At 38.6% G+C, this 17,807-nt stretch overlaps 1 protein-coding gene across 9 annotated transcripts in view; it reads left to right on the top strand.

Annotated features, from left to right (window-relative positions):
- Nucleotides 1-17,807, top strand: part of Rexo5 (RNA exonuclease 5) — a 67,257-nt gene that overhangs the window by 20,451 nt on the left and 28,999 nt on the right. For 8 of the 9 annotated variants that reach the window (XR_015450389.1, XR_015450388.1, XM_087208885.1 and 5 more), the window contains 6 exons: nucleotides 5,966-6,070; nucleotides 6,457-6,594; nucleotides 9,762-9,854; nucleotides 10,398-10,614; nucleotides 10,838-11,025; nucleotides 15,404-15,522. Coding sequence is in view for 7 of the 9 variants with exons in the window: in XM_087208885.1 (XP_087065011.1) it covers nucleotides 5,966-6,070; nucleotides 6,457-6,594; nucleotides 9,762-9,854; nucleotides 10,398-10,614; nucleotides 10,838-11,025; nucleotides 15,404-15,522 (860 nt within the window). In the remaining 2 variants the exon portion in view is untranslated. The remainder of the gene's footprint in view (nucleotides 1-5,965; nucleotides 6,071-6,456; nucleotides 6,595-9,761; nucleotides 9,855-10,397; nucleotides 10,615-10,837; nucleotides 11,026-15,403; nucleotides 15,523-17,807) is intronic. The other variant, XM_087208886.1, reaches the window with a different exon arrangement.

Here is a 17,807-nt window from a genome sequence, read left to right as displayed (position 1 = left end):
TTTATCATTGATGTATGTGTAAAACAAGCATTACATCAAAAAGATCAAGTTATTATATTGTCATATCCAGAAGACCTGTATTTTTTTATCATTTTATTTGGAAATAATTTCAAACTTAAGGAAAACTTTCTTGAATGATAAAAGTTCTATGTACCTCTATTTGAATCACGTTTTATTAACAGTCTGCTGTATTTGCTTTAATGTGTACAGTTATATTCTCCTGCTCACTCTCCCTCTTCTTACAAGATGCTTACACTTTTCCTTCTCCACTTTCTGTCCTCCTCTCTCTGTATGACATTTTCTCAACCATTTGAGAATAAGCTACACCCATCCTAGTACTTTACCACTGATTACTTCAGTGTGTATTTCATGGAAATAAATACACCAAACCCCGGGCCTCATACATGCTAGGCATGTTTTCTATCACTGACCTATAGACCCAGCCTTTATTCATTGGTTTTAAGTAACTTGACATGATGTATTTTGGTGTAACATTTTTCTTTCTTGTGCTTGTACCTTGGTAAGCTTCTGGGATTGGTGAGTGTATCATTTTTATTAAATTACAAAAACTTTTGACCGTTACTCCTGGTTTTTTCTTTCACTACTTGCCTCTCCTTTGGGGATACCCATTATAAATGCACTAGGCAGATGGCTTGGTCTGGGGCTCCTCTAAGCTAGTTCCAGTGGAATATGGAATTAAAAAACTGCAAATACGGTGTGTAGTTGAAGATGATAAAGTTGGAACAGGTATGCTGGAGGAGCAGATCACTACCTTTGAGGGCCATGTGCAGTCCATGGACGTGGTTGCTTTTAACAAGATCTAAGATTCATCCTGGATCATTGCACTTCAATAAAAGCTTGAACAACAACAACAACAACAAAAAGTAAATGCACTAGGATGTTTAGAATTGTCCTATGACTCATTGATGCTGTGGGTTTTTTCCAATGTTTTTTTTGTTTTATTGTAGGTATTTTTCATTGGTATGTCTTCAAGTTCCCTAAACCTTTCTCTTGCAGTATCTAAATCTACTGATAATGTTGTCCAGTGTACTTTCACCTCGAACACTAGTTTTAATTTCTACAGGTTAAATTGGCTCTCTTAGATCCATGACTTTAATGTACCTCAAACTTTCCTCTAGTCTTTTGAATTTCAGAGTATGGTTACAGTGACCATTTTCATATCTTTACCTACTAATTTGATGTTCTGTGTCATATGTGGATTAGCTTTAATTGATCTTTTTTTTTAATGATACTGATACCACCTCAGTGAGGGTGCTGGTACTTTTAAAGTGTGGGTTCTAGGATAGGAGATCATCAGGGACATGCTGGCAGTCTCAGGAAGTTTTAGCTCTAAGGAAGTTTTTCTTTCAATTGTGGTGACATTTTTTTTCTTCTCAGTAAATGGAATTCAAGGTGAATGCTCTGTGTCTTGTCTGTCTCTCTGGCTGGCTTGCTTGCTTTCTTTACTTCCTTTCCCTTTCTTTCTTTCCTTCCTTCCTTCTTTCCTTCTTTCCTTCCTTCCTTTTTCTTCCTTCCTTCCTCCTCCCTTTCTTCTTTTCTTTTCTTCGCTTCACTTCCCCCCACCCCCCCACCCCGGGGATTAAATCCAAGGTGTTTCACTCATGCTAAGAAAGCACTATACAACCAAGCTACATTCCTAGCCCCCCCCCCCCCTTTTTGTACCGGGGATTGAACTCGGGACCTTGTGCTTATGAGGCAGGTGGTGGAACCACTGAGCTAAATCCCTGGCCCCCTAGCCCTTTTTATCATTTTATTTTGAGACAGGTTCTCACTAAGATGCTCAGGCTGGCCTTGGACTTTTACTATTCCTGCCTCAGCCTCTCAAGTAGCTGGAATTAGAGGTATAAGCTATTATATGCAGCTAAGTGATTTTTATTCTCATCATGGATTTTTTCATGTTTCATTGCATTCGTGGTAGTTTTGGTTTGGTTTTTTGACATGGTCTGGCTATGTAATTTAGACTGGTCTTGAACTCACTATGTAGCCCAGGCTGTCCTCGAACTCATGGTGATCCTCTTGGATTATAGGTGTGCACCACCCCAGTAGGTTTTTTTTTAATTGCATAGTGAATTTTACCTTGCTAGGTACCATATTTTGTTTTATTTTGTTTTCCGGTAAATATTTTTGAGCTCTGTTCTGTGGTGTGGTAAAGTTACTTGAAAATACTTTGATCCTTTTGGATCATGCTTTTAAGGTTTTTAGGTGTAACTAGAGTGAATTTTTCCTCATTACTGAAGCAAAACCATTTTTAGCACTTCATGCTCCATGAATTAGGAGATTTTATGCTCTGTCTTTTGGGAATATAAATTCTTCTTGGCCCAGTGTGAGCCCTTGGAATTCTTCTCTGTATTCCTTTTGAGTGTTCTTTCTTGGATCTTTTATTTATTGGAGCTGATTTACATGGGTATGCTAATCAGTAGTCAGTTGAACATTTGATAGAAATCCTTTGCAGATCTCTGGACTTCTCCCTGTGTGCAGCTCTTTGCTCTCTTAGGTTCTAGCTACCAGGTTTCCCCACTTCTCCATGACCTGGAAACTTTCTCAAGGCGGAAAATTGGAGAAATTTCAGGCTTCACCTCATTGGTTTCCCATGTCTCAAGGATCACTGTACTTCATTTTCAGATGTCCTGAGAATTTTTCCACCCTTCCTTCCTTCCTTCCTTCCTCCCTCCCTTCCCTCCTTCCTCCCTTCCCTTCCTTCCTTTCCTTTCCTTCCTTCCTTTCTTCCCTCCTTCCTTCCTTTCTTTCTTCCCTCCTTCCCTCCCTCTCTCCCTCCTTCCTTCCTTTCCCTTCTAGGCTTTATGAGCATTATTATTTTTTGATGGACTTGAATTTTTAGAGCAATTTTAGCTTCACAGCAAAATTACATAGAAGATACCTTTCCCATTTACTCCCCCAACACATGCACAGCCTCCACCACTATCTGCAGTCTATACCAGATTGGTACATTTATTGTAACTGATGAATATAGTTTGACATATCATAATCACCCAAATCCCATAGTTTACATTAGGGTTTACTCTTGGTATTGTATATGCTATGGTTTTTGGCAAATGTATGATGACATATATCACCATTATAATGCCATAATATATTATTTTCACTGTCCTAAAAATTCTCTACTAAATGTCCCTATTCATCTCTCCTTCCTCCCAAGTCTCTGAAGACCGTTGATTTTTTTTACTGCTTCCAGTTTTGCCTTTTCCAGAATGTCATGTAAGCCAGATACAGTGGTGCTCACCTATAATCTCAGCACACTGGGAGGCTGAGGCAGAAGTATTACAGCTTGTTTGGGCAATTTAGTGAGATCTGGTCTTAGAATATATAAAAAAAAAATTTAAAACAAGGGAGGCACTAGGGTGTAGCTCAGTGCAGAGGACCTGAGTTCAATCCCCAATACTGCCGAACAAATAAATAGAAAGAATAGAATAGAGGCCTTCCAGGATGTTACATAGTTGGAATAATATAGTATACAGCCTTTTCAGATTAGTGTCTTTTACTTAGTAATATACACTTAAGTTAAGCTCATTTATTTTGAGTATCAGATTGTTCTATCTCATTTCCCTTTGAGGTTGTTGTAGGTGATCTGGAAGTCTGGTTTTGAGGTTTGTTTATGTGTCTTATTTCCATGGGGTCGGGGCCGGGGAGGTGCTGCTGGTGCCCACAGGGCTCACCTCCTCTGTCCTGGGAGTGGTGGAATGGCGGCAGGGGAGCCTCCTTCTGGGCACTGGGATTGGCTCCAAAAGCTCATTTGTTTTTTAGCACTGAATAATATTGTATCATCTCAGTGTTTGGACATCTTGGTTGTTTCCAGGTTTTGGCAGTTATGAACAAAGCTGCTGTAAACATCGGTGTGCAGGTCTTGGTGTGATAAGTTATCAATGCATTAAGCAAATACCAAGGAGTAACTTGTGTCCATAAGTTGCTTGATAGTGTTTCATAAATCCCTTAAACTCATTTCACTTATCTTTATTTTCTTTTTGTTTTTCTGACTCAGTAATTTCAAATGATCTGTCTTTCAAAATCAGATTCTTTCTTCAGCATGATAGAGTCTGTTGTTGAACCTCCCGTGAATTTTTCAGTTTAGCTTTTGAATTTTTCAACTCCAAGACTTGGTAGTTTCTATAATTTCTCTTTGTTGATACTCTTACCTTGTTCATGCATTGTTTTCCTGATTTTTGTTAGTTGTCTGTATTCTCTTTCAGTTCATGAAGTGTCTTTTAGACAGAATCAGCCCTCCAAATCTGTAGTTTCCACATCCATGGATTCAAGCAACTATGAGCTGAAAATATTCAGAAAGAAACACATCTGTACTGAACACACTTTTTTCTTGTCATTATTCCCTAAACAGTGTAGCACAAAACTATTTACATAGCATTTACATTCTGTTAGGTATTATAAGTAATGCAGAGATGATATAAAGTATACAGAAGTATTGTGTGTAGGTTATACAGAGATTTGTTTGCCACTTTATATAAACAGACTGGAACATCTGCAGATTTTGGTATCTTCAGGGAGTCCTGGAACCAATTCAGTGTGGATACTGAGGGACGACTGTATGTGAATTTGAAATATTTTTGGTCACTCATAGATGTATGTATCATTAGATTGTTTCTAGAATTCCTTTGATTAGGCTCCCTGTTTCTTTGTATGCCTTCTGATTTTCTTGTTGCTGTTGTTGAGACTTAAGCATTTGAAAAAATAACCAGTACTTCTAGTCTAGTAATGGCGAATCTTTTAGAGCTTTCAGTGATACAAACAGCCTGGTGTGAATTGCTTCACGCAGAAGTCCTTCACCAATCAGCCATGAAATCTGAGATTTCATAATCTTTCAAACCTGTTTTGAAGATTTGTCTTCTCTGGTTTTATGCATGTGCTCTACTTGTCTAAATTTCCTAGGCAGTTTGTCTCTGCTTCTTTTTAGAGCATGTAATCCCTTGCTTCCTCTGGGATCTTCCTGTGGAACTGCACCCTGACATGCCATAATGATCACATCTATTTTTAGTGACTTCCAAACAAGCCCTTCATTCCTATCAGGTGAGACAAACCAGTTTCCCAGACAGCTCCCAGACTACTCAGAATGTTGGACACAGTCCACTCATGTTTCCATCCTAGGGGAGAAACTCTGGTGTATGAAGTTTCTTCCCTGTTAATTGCTCTTATATCAGGTAAAGGAGGGGCACAGTCAGGAGCACAAAACAGTGAATTTTCCTTTCCCTTTCTCTGGCATCTCTTTCAAATGCATTTCTCTTGAGAATGATATCGTAGTGTTGCCGGGGAAGAGAGGAGTTCATAATGTTTTGGGGAAAGGTGGGTCCCGGCTTATGTCTCTTTGAGTCTTCCTCCAAAACGCTGCTTCTCCCAGGCTGCCAGCCACCTTTCTTGTAGTCAGTGAAAGACAAAGGAGAATTTGCAGTGTTTTGTGCTCCAAACTGTACCTCTCCCTTGCTTGACTTGTGATTTGTGTTCATTATTTGATATTTAATCCGACGTTTTTCTCTGAGTGGTTTTGTTTGTGCATCATTTAATAACTCCATATCCCTTGCTTTTTTTTTCTTTCACTGAATTTCTTAAGCCTTCTCTCTTGGTTTTGTTACTCGAAGGCTTGTAGAAGTGTACACTGGTGGGATGGTAGGAGATCTGTTGGAATTTAACTTATTTTCTTACTTAGAAGTAATTTGGAGATTGTGTAGTAGCCCCTATCTCTTAATAATGCTGAAGATAATGGTTATGTCTGGTCTCTTTATTCTCTTTATTGGTTTTGTGGCTCTTCTGGGTGACTGTACTGTTCAGCATTTTCCTCCAAACCTGGAAGTCAGCCTATATTAGTTTTTAATATGGGTAAAAGGATAACTATTGTTTATATCATTATGGCTCCCCTCCAAGAGCCATAATAAATGAGTACTAGGCCCCTACCTTATTCAGGCTGTGCTGTTCTCTGCAGGTCTTTGAGCAGGCCAGAGTGGAAATTCCCCTCTTTCCCTTCAGCATTGTCCAGTTCTCTTTTGACCCCTTTACACCTGTCTTCACTGAGGAGATGAGTAAAAGGGTAAGTAGATGGGGTTTGCCAAACAGTTTATTTAATTTTTATAAAAAAAGGAATCAGGCATGCATACTGTTTTGTAACTTTATTTTTCATTTAAACAATGTATCTTCTGCATTTTTCCAGGTCACTGTATGTCTTATTTCTCTTATTTTTAAGGATTGCATGCTATTTCACTGTATGGTATACTTATTACTGATAGCATTTATGCTTTATAAATTTTTCTGTTATAAACAGTGTTGCAGCAAACATCATTGTATACAGATTCTTGTACATTTGGCAAGTATTTTGCCAAAATTTCTTGAGGATGGGATTATCCCATGTTTTGACTCATGGTTTGAATTTTCTTTCCACGTCCACCTCTTCGTTATGTTCTGTTGTTTTTCTTATAGATGAAGACCAAATGGAGAGAGATGTCAACTGTCTATGCTGGGCCAGTTAGCAGAACTTACAACTTCAGGCCTCTGAAGAGGCTTTTGAAAAGCTTTGGCCCAATTCAGTCAATGTCTTTTGTTCTTGAAACTTATCAGGTAAGGAGGCTAGAAAATCCAGATTTTGATTTACTAGATTAGTGTTAGGAATTCAGATGACTTTGTGAAGTAAGTTTCATTGTCTTTAGCTGTGACTGCTGGCAGCAGTTGTTGACTCATAAGAATGTACAGGAGATGATCAAAATATATGGTGAATGTTAAAAAAATTTATTACAGTAAAAGACACACTGCCACTAAGCCCCCTCAAAATATTCCTCTTTGCTTCAAACACTGATCCCATTGTCTTGCTATTTTCTGAAGCAGTTCTAGAAGTCCTCTTTTGTGTCTTTACTTGTGCTATTGTGGTTGCCTCTCGATGTCCTGAATTGATTCAAAACATTTACCTTTCACACGGGCATTTGGGGAAGAGTCAGAAGTCCATTGAATAAGGTAGATAAGGACACACCATAATGCTTTCACAAGCCTGCCTTTTTGTTGATGATACTTGACAGGATTCATTGTATTTTTGATCATATTGCATAAAAACACTCACAAAAGAGGACTGCCAGAGCTGCTTCAGGAAGTGGTAAGAATGGTGGGATAACTGTTTGAAGCGAGGGGAAGTATTTTAAGAGAGATTAATGGCAGTGTGTCTTTCATGGTAATAAATTTTAAAAATTTAAACATTTACTGTATTTTTCAATTACACCTTATTCTTAGGATTGCCCGAACTTCTGTTTTTATATGTACAGTTTTTTGTTTTATTTTGTTTTGAAAATTGAGAAATCTGCCAGTTTTCATATGATTCCGACATTCTTAAATTCTTGTAGACCAAATCAAAAGTATGTCTGCTGGTTGAATGTAGCCTATGGGCCTTCTGATTGTGATACCAGCTTTAAATGATAAAATACAGTGTGGTACTTCAGTTCACAAACTTAAGTCTTTCCATAATTCTTCTGGTCACAAACTGAATTGGACAAAAACTGAATTAAATTTCCCCATAAGGTCAACATTGAACCCAACCATTGAATTTGATTCAGTAAAGACCAAGGTTGATATCCAAAGTGATAATATTATAAGCACATATAAAGACGTGGAGGGAACCATGAAAAGAATTAGAACTAGTATAACAGAATATGTATAGAACAATATACAATAATTGGAAATAATAGCTTCAGAGAGAGGATCAAGGTAGCTGAGGAAAGGGGGTTTAGGTAGACTTCACTCTACATTGTTTGTACCTTTAGAATTTGGAATTAGGCAACTATTAGATACTTTAATAGCTATTAAAATGAAGCAAAAACATAAAAACTTCCAAAGTGATCTAAGTGAAGAATCCCAGATATTTTAAAAATGTGCTTTCCCCAAATTGTTCATTAATGTCTTTCCTGTGACGAAAATTAGAAAGATGATTTCTGAGAAGATGGACTGGGGGATGGGAAGTTGGTTGGAAGGCACTGTAACCTCTTTTTACAGGTCTTTCTATTGGTTTTTGTGTGTGTGCAAAATATATATCACGTAATGTATACCCTTTCCACCATTTTCAGTGGCATTTAAATACATTAATTTTTTTTTTTTCCTTTAGTACAGGGATCAAACTCAGGACCTTGCACTTGTGAGGCAGGCGCGGTGCCACTGAGCTAAATCCCTGGCCTGTAAATACATTAAATTCTGTAACCATCACTACCATACATCTACAAAGGTTTTTTATTATTCTAAACTGACATTCCCCATTACCTTCTTTCCTTCTCAGCCCCTTATAACCACTGCTACTTTCTGGTGTTATGAATTTGACAGCTGTATTCATTTCATATAAATAGAATGATACAGGGTTTGTCTTTTTGTGTCTGGCTTATTTCACTTTGTGTATAATATCTTCATTGCTCATCTGTGTTTTAGCATGGCTCACAATTCCATTTCATTTTGTATGTATACAACATTTTATCCATTCTTTCATTAATGGACATTTGGGTTATTTCTACCTTTTGGCTATTGTGAATCATGCTCCTTTGAACATGGATATATAATCTATTCAAGTTTTACTTTTCAAGTCTTTGCATATACCCAGAAGTAGAATTGATGTATCAAAAAATAATTCTAAGGGCCGGGGATTTACCTCATTGGCCCCGTGCCTGCCTCGCAAGCACAAGGTCCTGAGTTCGATGTCTGGTACCAAAAAAAAAGTAAAAAATAATTTTAAGTTTCTGAAGAAGCACCATACCGTTTTCCATAACATCTACACCATTTTACATTTCCCATAAGCAAATAAAAAGTGTTCTAATTTCTCTACATCCAGGACATTAGTACTTCTTTTCTTCTCTTTTCAATCATAGCCATCCTAGTAGATAGGAAGTAGTATCCCACTTTAATTTTGATTTGAATTTTCCTAATAATTAGTGATATTAAGCATCATTGGCCATTTTTTATCTTCTTTTGGATAAATACCTATTCAGATGCTTGCCCATTTTTAATCAGATCATTTGGGTTTTATATTATTTATAGGAGTTCTCTGTAAATTTTGGATGCTAGTCCCTTCTCAGACATCTGATTTAGTATTTCCTCCCATTCTGTAGGTTGCCTTTTGGCTCTTTAGTGCCCTTTGATACACACACGTTTTTAATTTTGATGCAGTCCAGTTTATTTATGTTTTCTTTTGTTGTCTGCCTTTGGTGTCATCTTCAAGAAATCATTGCCAAAAGCAATGTTGTTATAAAGTGTTCCTGTGTGAGGGCTTTTATCTTCATAATGATGTTATGGCTCAGATAATCACAAAGATTTAGCTACTCTAAGTCATTAAGCTGAAATTCATACTTTTTAAAGATATGCCCTGGCCAATCTTAGCTTAGTCTCCCCAAGCTTATAGGAAAGTTGCCCATTTAAAAGTAAGCTAATAAAACAAATGGAAATCTCAGCCTATGATTTTCATTAATGACATTAGTGAATTATAATAAATACTATGGAAAGCAAGTTGGATATTAAGGAGTTTCTTTAGTGCTTTGCTCATATTACTCAGGGCAATGGACATTGATTTTGAGTGGCAAATAAAGGTTAGTTATTGTCAGAGAACCAGTTTTTGAACCTTTGACAATTCTACTTAAAGTTGACACTGGTGGCCCATACTTATTTAGCCTTGCACAGTAAGGGCATCTGTTCTGGTGGCTCTGGCCACTGTAATTTGGGTCCCTTAGCTGGAAAGCAACAAGGAGGAAATCTTGATCTTTCTGCAGCCTCATCTCTGTGTACAGTATGAAGTCCTGGAAGCTGCTCAGCTGGCCATAGAGTCCTTGAATGGCATTGTGGTGGAAGGTATCTGCATCAAGGTAGGGTGGTCAGAGAAAGCTGAAAGCAGCCTTTCAGCCAGACCTGGGCTAGCACAGCCTGTATCTACAATGTTCCAAGACATACAGGAAATGCCCTAGAAAAGCCCAGGCCTGTAACACTTTCTGTTATGGAATGTCTTCAGCCAAGTCTGGCATTCTCTTAGCAGTGACCTAAGACTTTCTCTTTTTGTTATAATCATCCTGGGCTAGATTGAGTTCTTTATATTCCTTATCACTATTCAGGCCCTACCTGGTTTATTCTATGTGTCCAACTTTCAGAGGGATCAGAAGGTTGGATTTCAAAGTTTTTTTGGCAAATAAGCAGAATTTCACTGGAGGTGAGGGGCAGTGAACTGAAGAGAATATATTTACTGAAAATATCTTCATACACTTATCAATTAAATCTCTAATTATAGTTCTGTGAGGCAGTTATCACTAGCATCCTTATAGATTAGGAAGCTGCAAAAGTAAGTTACTAATGTCCACAGGCCTGAGGATGAAAGCAGTGACTTTCTCCCACTAACCTCACCTTTTCTTGGTTAGGTGCAGAGGCCTGTGACAGAGCTTACCCTTGACTGTGACATTCTTATGAAAGAGCTGGAACGAGATTCTGAGAACCGAGATACTATTTATCTGTCAGGAGTGAGTGAATCCTTCAAAGATCACATATTTCATGTGTCCAGCCACTTCCCAGGCCTGGAAGCTGTGATCCTTCCTAAAGATCTTGAAAGTGGAAAGCAGAAAAAATTCTGTTTCATGAGTAAGTCTGCCACCCAGTGTGTCCCTGGAGGAAGAGCTTGAGGATGGTGATAACAGAGTTCAGAGAAGGGAAAGGTTTACCAGATGAGCTCTCCTGGGGTGAACAAAGGCAGCAGCCCCTGCTCTGGTCCTTCCCCTAGGGCCCTCGCTAGGTTCTAGCTTGCATGGTAATCAGCTTTCTTGGCCCTTAATGACAGAAGATGGGTGTGTATTCTTGCTTTCAGAATTCAAAACTTTTGCCAGTGCCCAGAGGGCCCTCAACATTCTCACAGGCAAGGACTGGAAGCTGAAAGGCAGGGGGGCCCTAACCCCCAGGCACCTCCACAAATGGCTCAGGGGATTCTCACCTGAATCAAGATGGCCTCCAGGGCTTCGAGTAATGCCTCCTCCTTCGGAGCAGCAGGCCTTACAGGTGCGTGTGTAAGGGAATGAATGGTTTTTTGGGGTTTTTTTTATTCTTTTATTGGTACATTTTAGGTATACAATACATTTACATTTATCATTGGGTGCTTATACCTGTAAATGATGTATCTTAGTTCTTATTTTTTCCCCATTGCCTGTGCGCCCTTCGCTATTTACATAGATTTTGTTTCCATTTTTTTTTCTTTTCTCATAATTTTTCCTTTCCCATCTTCCCTTTCCCCTTCCCCTCCCACCACCCCTACACCTTTGGACCTTTTCCTATTTCAAATTATGAATTATTCATTTTAATGCTTATTTATACTTTCAGTTTCTCACAGTAGAGAAACTGTTTGGTATTTACACATGTGTGTCCTATTTATTTCACTTAAGTGTATGGCCTTAATATGCATCCATTTAGCTATAAATGTCTCTAGTTTCTCATTCTTTATGGCTGAGTAGTACACCATTTTATTAAAAAAACACATCTTTATCCAGTTTCCAATTGATGGGCACTTGGGCTGTTTCCAAGTTTTAGCTATTACAAACTGTCCTGCTATAAACATGGGTGCACATATATTGCTGTGGTATGATTCTTTTAATTCTTTGGAGAAGATACTCAGCAGGGGAATAGCTGGGTCAAATGGGACCTCCAGTCCTAGTTCTTTGAGGTATCTCCACACTGATTTCCACAGTGGTTGCACCAGTCTGCACTCCCACCAACAATGGAGAAGGGGTCCTTTCTCTCCACACCCCCGCCAGCATTTGTTATTGGTTGATTTCTTGATAGCAGGCATTCTTTCTGGGGTGAGGTGGAATCTCAGTGTTGTTTTCATCTGCATCTCTCGAATGACCAGTGATGTTGAACATTTTTTCATATATTTATTTGCTGCTTTTACTTCTTTGTCTGAGAAATGTCTGTTCATTTCAGATGCCCATTTTTGAATTGGGTCTTTGAATTTGGGGGGTCTGATTTTTTTCAATTCTTTATATATTCTTGATAGTAGACCTTTGTCTGAGGTACAGCTGCTAAAAATTTCTTCCCACATTGTAGGTTGTCCCTTAGCTCTGTTGGTGGTTTCCCTTGCAGTGAAGAAGCTTTTTAATACGATGAGATCCCAGTTGTTGATTCTTTGTGCTGGTTCCCGTGCTACTGAAGATTTGTTCATAAAGTCTTTTCCTATGCCAATGTCTTCAAGAGTTCTGCCTAACTTATCTTCCAACAGGTTTAGTGTTTCTGTCTTAATATTTAGATCTTTAATCCACTTCAGTCTTAGTTTAGTGCATGGCGATAGGTATGGGTCTAGTTTTAATCTTTGGCAGGTTGAAACCCAGTTTTTCCAACACCATTTATTAAAGAGGCTATCTTTCCTCCAGTGAGGGTGGTTGGCTCTTTTGTCAAAGATGAGGTGGCTGAGTATGTCTGGAGTTGTTTCTGCATCTTCTCATCTATTCCATTGATCCTCAAGTATGTTTCTTTGCCAGTACCATGCTGTTTTTATCAGTAGCTTTGTAGTATAGTTTCAAGCTGGGGATTGTGATACCCCTAGTCATATCTCTGTTGCCTAGAATTGCTTTTGCTATTCTAGGTCTCTTCTTGTTCCAAATGAATTTTTGGATTGTTTTCTCTAGTTCTGTGAAGTATATTGATGGAATTTCAATCGGCATTGCATTAAATCTTTATAGTAGTTTTCGAAGTATGGCCATTTTCACTATATTGGTTCTTCCTACCCAGGAACAAGGGATGTCTTTCCATTTTCTTATAGCCTCCTTGATCTTTTTCAGAGTGCTCTAGTTTTCTGTGTAGAGGTCTTTTGCTTCCTTTGTTAGGTTGATTCCTAGATATTTCATTTTTTTGGATGCTATTGTAAAAGGAATTGTTTCCTGAATTTTCTCTCAGTGAGTCTGCTATTTGTGCATAAGAAGGCTATTGTTTTTTGAGTGTTGACTTTATATCCAGCTACTCTAGTGAATCTGTCAATTAGGTCTAGAAGACTTTTGACCTAGTTTTTTGGGTCTTCTATGTAAAGTATCATATCATCAGCAAATAATGACAGTTTCACTTCTTCCTTTCCTATCTTTATTCCTTTTATTTCTTTCTCTTTTCTAATTGCTGTGGCTAATGTTTCCAGAACTATATTGAACAGGAGTGGTGATAGTGGGCATCCTTGTCTTGTTCCTGATTTTAGCGTGAAAGTTTTCAGTGTTTGACCATTTAGTATGATGTTGGCTGTTGGTTTTACATAGATAGTCTTAATCAGGTTGAGATAAAGACCTTCTATTCCAATTTTCTGTAGCGTTTTTATCATGAATGGGTGATGGATTTTGTCAAATGCCTTTTCTGCATCTATTGAGATAATCATATGGTTTTTGTCCTTGACTCTGTTAATATAGTGTATTACATTTATTGATTTATGAATGTTGAACCATCCTTGCATCCCTGGGATAAATCTGACTTGGTCAGGGTGTATGATCTTCTTGATGACCTTCTGTATTCTGTTTGCCAGTATCTTGTTGAGGATTTTTGCATCTATGTTCATTAGGGAGATTGGTCTGTAGTTCTCTTTTTGGGTTGGGTCTTTCCCTGGTTTTGGAATCAAAGTAACACTTCCAGGAATGAATTTGGAAACATTGCTTCCCTTTCAATTTCCTTGATGAATTTATTTTTTTGTTTTTTTGTTTGTTTGTTTGTTTTGGTACCAGGGATCAAACTCGGGACCTTGCACTTGCAAGGCAGGTGCTGGAACCACTGAGCTAAATCCCCGGCTCCTTGATGAATTTAAAGAATAATGGCGATAGTTCTTCTTTAAATGTCTTGTAGAATTCAGCAGTGAAGCCATCAGGACCTGGGCTTTTCTTTGTTGGTAAATTTTTTATTACATTTTCAGTTTCACTCATTGTAATTGGGGTGTTTAGAATTTCTATATCTTCTTCATTTAACTTGGCAATTCGTATGTATTTAGGAATCTCCATTTCTTCTGTGTTTTCCATTTTATTAGAGTATAGATTCTTGAAGTAGGTATTGATGGTCCCCTGGATTTCTGCTGGGTCTGTTATCACTTCACCTTTTTCATTCTTAATTGCATGGATTTGAGTCTTTTCTTTCCTTTTTTTGATAAGGTTGGCTAAAGGTTTATCAATTTTATTTATTCTTTCAAAAAACCAACCCTTTGATTCATTAATTTTTTGTATCATTCTCTTAGTCTCCATTGCATTGATTTCTGCTCGGATCTTTATAATTTCCTCTCTTGTATGAGCTTTGGGTTTGTTATGCTCTTCTTTTTCTAGGAGCTTGAGGTTCTGCATTAGGTTATTTAACTGAGTTCTCTCTGTTTTCCTTATATGGGCATTCACTGCTATGAATTTCCCACGTAGCACTGCTTTCATTGTGTCCCATAGATTCCACGTATGTTGTACTGGCATTATCATTTACTTATAGAAACTGTCTAATTTCTTCTTTAATTTCCTGTGTGATCCATTGGTTGTTCAGTGAATGCATGTTTTTTCTGTTAGAGGGGGAAGTCTGCTGCTCTAATTTGCTGTCCCTGGACCCTGGACTTGTGTTTCTGAAGATTAGTCAGGAGAGTTCTGCTCAGTGACACTTCATCTTTCAGTTACTTTTTTCTGCCCTGTCGCCAGTCCTGTGTCACTATCCACCTTTCTCTAGCCCTGGCCATATTATTTTTTTCCAGCTCCTTCATGCTTCTACCCCGTTACACTTGCTAAACTCTGGTTTTTAGTCTTCAAGATGACCTCCAGTGGACTTTGAAAGACTAAAGTGGGAGAATAGAGAACTAGACAAATCTTGATTGATCTAATTTAGGGTTTCCCAAAGTGGTACATACACAGGATAAATTTTGTCATAGGTGGACTTTTTTTTGGTTTTGCTTTCACTTTTATAGTTACAGACTTATTTTTCTAACAGTCTATTAGAAAAATACTTAGACAAGGTTCAGGAAGAAATTGCCTCCATTTAAAAGAAAACATTAGAGGCACACATAGGAATAGAAATAGAATAGCTGAGGCTTGGAAAACCCTGTCCTGATCTCCCATGTTTAGCAGATGAGAAATAGTGGTATGAGCTGGTGAGTTCCTCATCCAACATCACAAAGATACTTAGGGCAGAAGCCAGACTACAGGCCTCATCAGTGACGTGGCTTCCCTAGCTTGAGTCCCTGAAAGACCCTTCTGAAGGAAAAGACAGCAGTTGTCCTCCTCTGAGGAGGTCCTAAATCACCCTGGAGGCTTCAGTGTGATCTAGCTTCAAAAGACATTTGTCCAGAGCCTTTACTGAGAATCCCAAGGCCTTTGAGCCTGAGAGAATGTTGCAGCCCCTCAAAATCTGAACAGAGGTGTGCTTGTTAAGTGTTGACCCATGGCTTTGATTCCAGACTCTGAAGACGGACCATCCAAAGGTAGCTGCCTGGTACTGGGGCCAGAAGATTGGAAAGCTCTACCAGAATATGAACCCAGGTACCCTCTGCCTCATCCTGCTGCCAGGATGCAAGAGGTAAGGACAGTGATGGGCTGTTCCTCATGACCATGGCCCCTAGACTTAAGCTATTCTTGGAAAAAGGCCTTTTGTTAATGTCCAGGCACATAGTGAAGACTTACAGGAGTCATCTCTTAATTCTTAAATCTCTTAGTTATAAAAGATAGGAATTATATTCTCATTTTACAGTTATATAGTCTTATATCACACTTACTGATTCTTCAGGAAACAGTTAATGACAGTTTAAAACCAGAGGACTTACATACTTCAGTCTCTCTGGGGTAAGAAGTAGCTGCTTAACCTCACTTGAAGAAAAAAGGTCAGATATCCTAAGAGGAGGCCCTGGCTTACGAATGATCAGGGTGTACCTCCTGATATCAGGAGTTTATTGCTCCCCTCCCCTTACCCCATCCCTACCTCTGTTTACTTTTAAGTTGTGTTTTGTTGATTCTAAGCCTAAGGATTACTAAAGTGTAGGACTCTTGGTCTAATTCCAGCTTTCTTTATCTATCTCTCAAGTAGTTAAGATATTTTCCCATTACAGGTTTCTAAAATGAGGGATTCTGGAGTAAGTCAGTGATTTTCAAATCTTATTAATAGTAAACCCTTTTCCTCAAAGAAAAACTGATGTTAATAGAGCTGGGCACATACCTGTAATCCCAGCACTCAGGAGCTGAGGCAGGAGGATTGCAAGTTTGAGGCCAGCCTATGCTACATAGTGAGACTGTGACTCAAAAAGCCAAAAAAAAAAAAAAATGTTAAAATGAGTAGATGAATGAATGAGTATGTAGAACGGAGCAAGAAGGAAAAAAGAGTGTCCTTTTGGAGTGGTTTGAGAAGCAGTGGGCTAAGCAACTCTGACATTCTAGGACATGGCAGACTGCAAATAGCAAAGTTTGAATATCTCAGGCCTTGAAGCCTGGGTCAGAAATACATTTCCTGTCATAAAGTCCTTGTAAAGTGCATTGAGGGTCACTGGTGACATGGTATGCCTGGTGGGTAGCTTGAAGGTATTGCTTTCTCTAAGAAGCAGAAAACAAGTATTAGACCGGGGGGAAAGCTCTTAGATCAATACACTCTGAACAGTCTTATGGGTAGGCTAACAATTAAAAAGTGAAAAAAAAAATGAAAACAAGCAAAATGTGACCAAAAGTTGCTGATAAATCTTTGTTTAAGAGCAAATGCCCTCGGGGGACAGATAGACAATTCGCCATTAGATAGCTCCTCAGTGCCAATGTATATGGAAGAAGAGGTGGTATAGGGGATTAGTGTTCATGTTCTCAAGTAGAATGTTTACACTGCTGTCACTGTTTTGTAGATAAACTAAGAAGGAGCAAAGCTCTGTCGTTCTAGAAACAGTATAAATATTCCATAGACGGTAAAGGCTTGGGAAAGGCAGTACAGGAGCCAGGCAGCAGAAAAGGCTTAGGTTCTGATTGAGGCAAAGACCCTGAGAACAGTAACAATTCAGGAGAATAAGACCCTCTAGAAGCAACACATCCTGTAGTGAAGAAACTCAAGTTACCCCTTTCTTTTAAAAGTCACACTATGAAAAAGAGAATTAGAAAAAAAAAAGTCATACTGTGATTTCTGTTGCCATATTGATTAAACCAAGTAGCAGCTTGCATTTTCCTAAGCTGTCAGCATGGTATATCACTGACTTCTCTGGCCTTGTCTGCAGCTTCTCCATGATGCCAGTGGACTCTTGGGAAATCAAATGCTTAGGAAAAAAGCTAAGCAAAGACAAAAGAAGGTTTCCTCAGCCAGGGGCCTGACTCAGCTCTTAATCTTTACATTTCTGGTAGCTGCTGAAGTTGAAAATAGTAATAATTGGGGCCGAGGATTTAGCTCAGTGGTTCCTGCAAGTGCAAGGACCCAAGTTCGGTCCCCGGTACCAAAAAAAAAAAAAGAAAGAAAATAGTTATAATCACTGTAATTGATCGAACCCTTAGTAAACAGCAAATATTGTGCTGTGTGTGTTTGGTTATGGTTGTTAGAATCCCTGTTTGACAAGGAGAGACTTAAGTCTCAGCTTAAGCAACTTAAGAATCACACAACTAGCAAGTACATAGTCAGAATTCGAACCTTGGTGATCTGACTCCAGGGCCACAAATTGCCCTCAAAATTCCACTTTTCCATCCCCAAAGGCTAGTACTACTAGCTTAAGGTCAGACCTCAGCTAAAGTCAGATTCTGTGTGTTTGTCTTTGCTTATTTCTGCCTGCCTGCTTATCCCTTTAACTAATTACACAAATATTCATGACAAAGTGCAGGGAACTAGCAGGTATTGGATGATTCCTAAAT

Source organism: Heterocephalus glaber, unplaced genomic scaffold (genome assembly GCF_053883595.1).
Source record: "Heterocephalus glaber isolate CG9 unplaced genomic scaffold, H.glaber_assembly_v1.0 deba00000943, whole genome shotgun sequence".
NCBI classification, from domain to species: domain Eukaryota; kingdom Metazoa; phylum Chordata; class Mammalia; order Rodentia; family Bathyergidae; genus Heterocephalus; species Heterocephalus glaber.
This window is presented reverse-complemented; position numbering and strand designations above follow the sequence as displayed.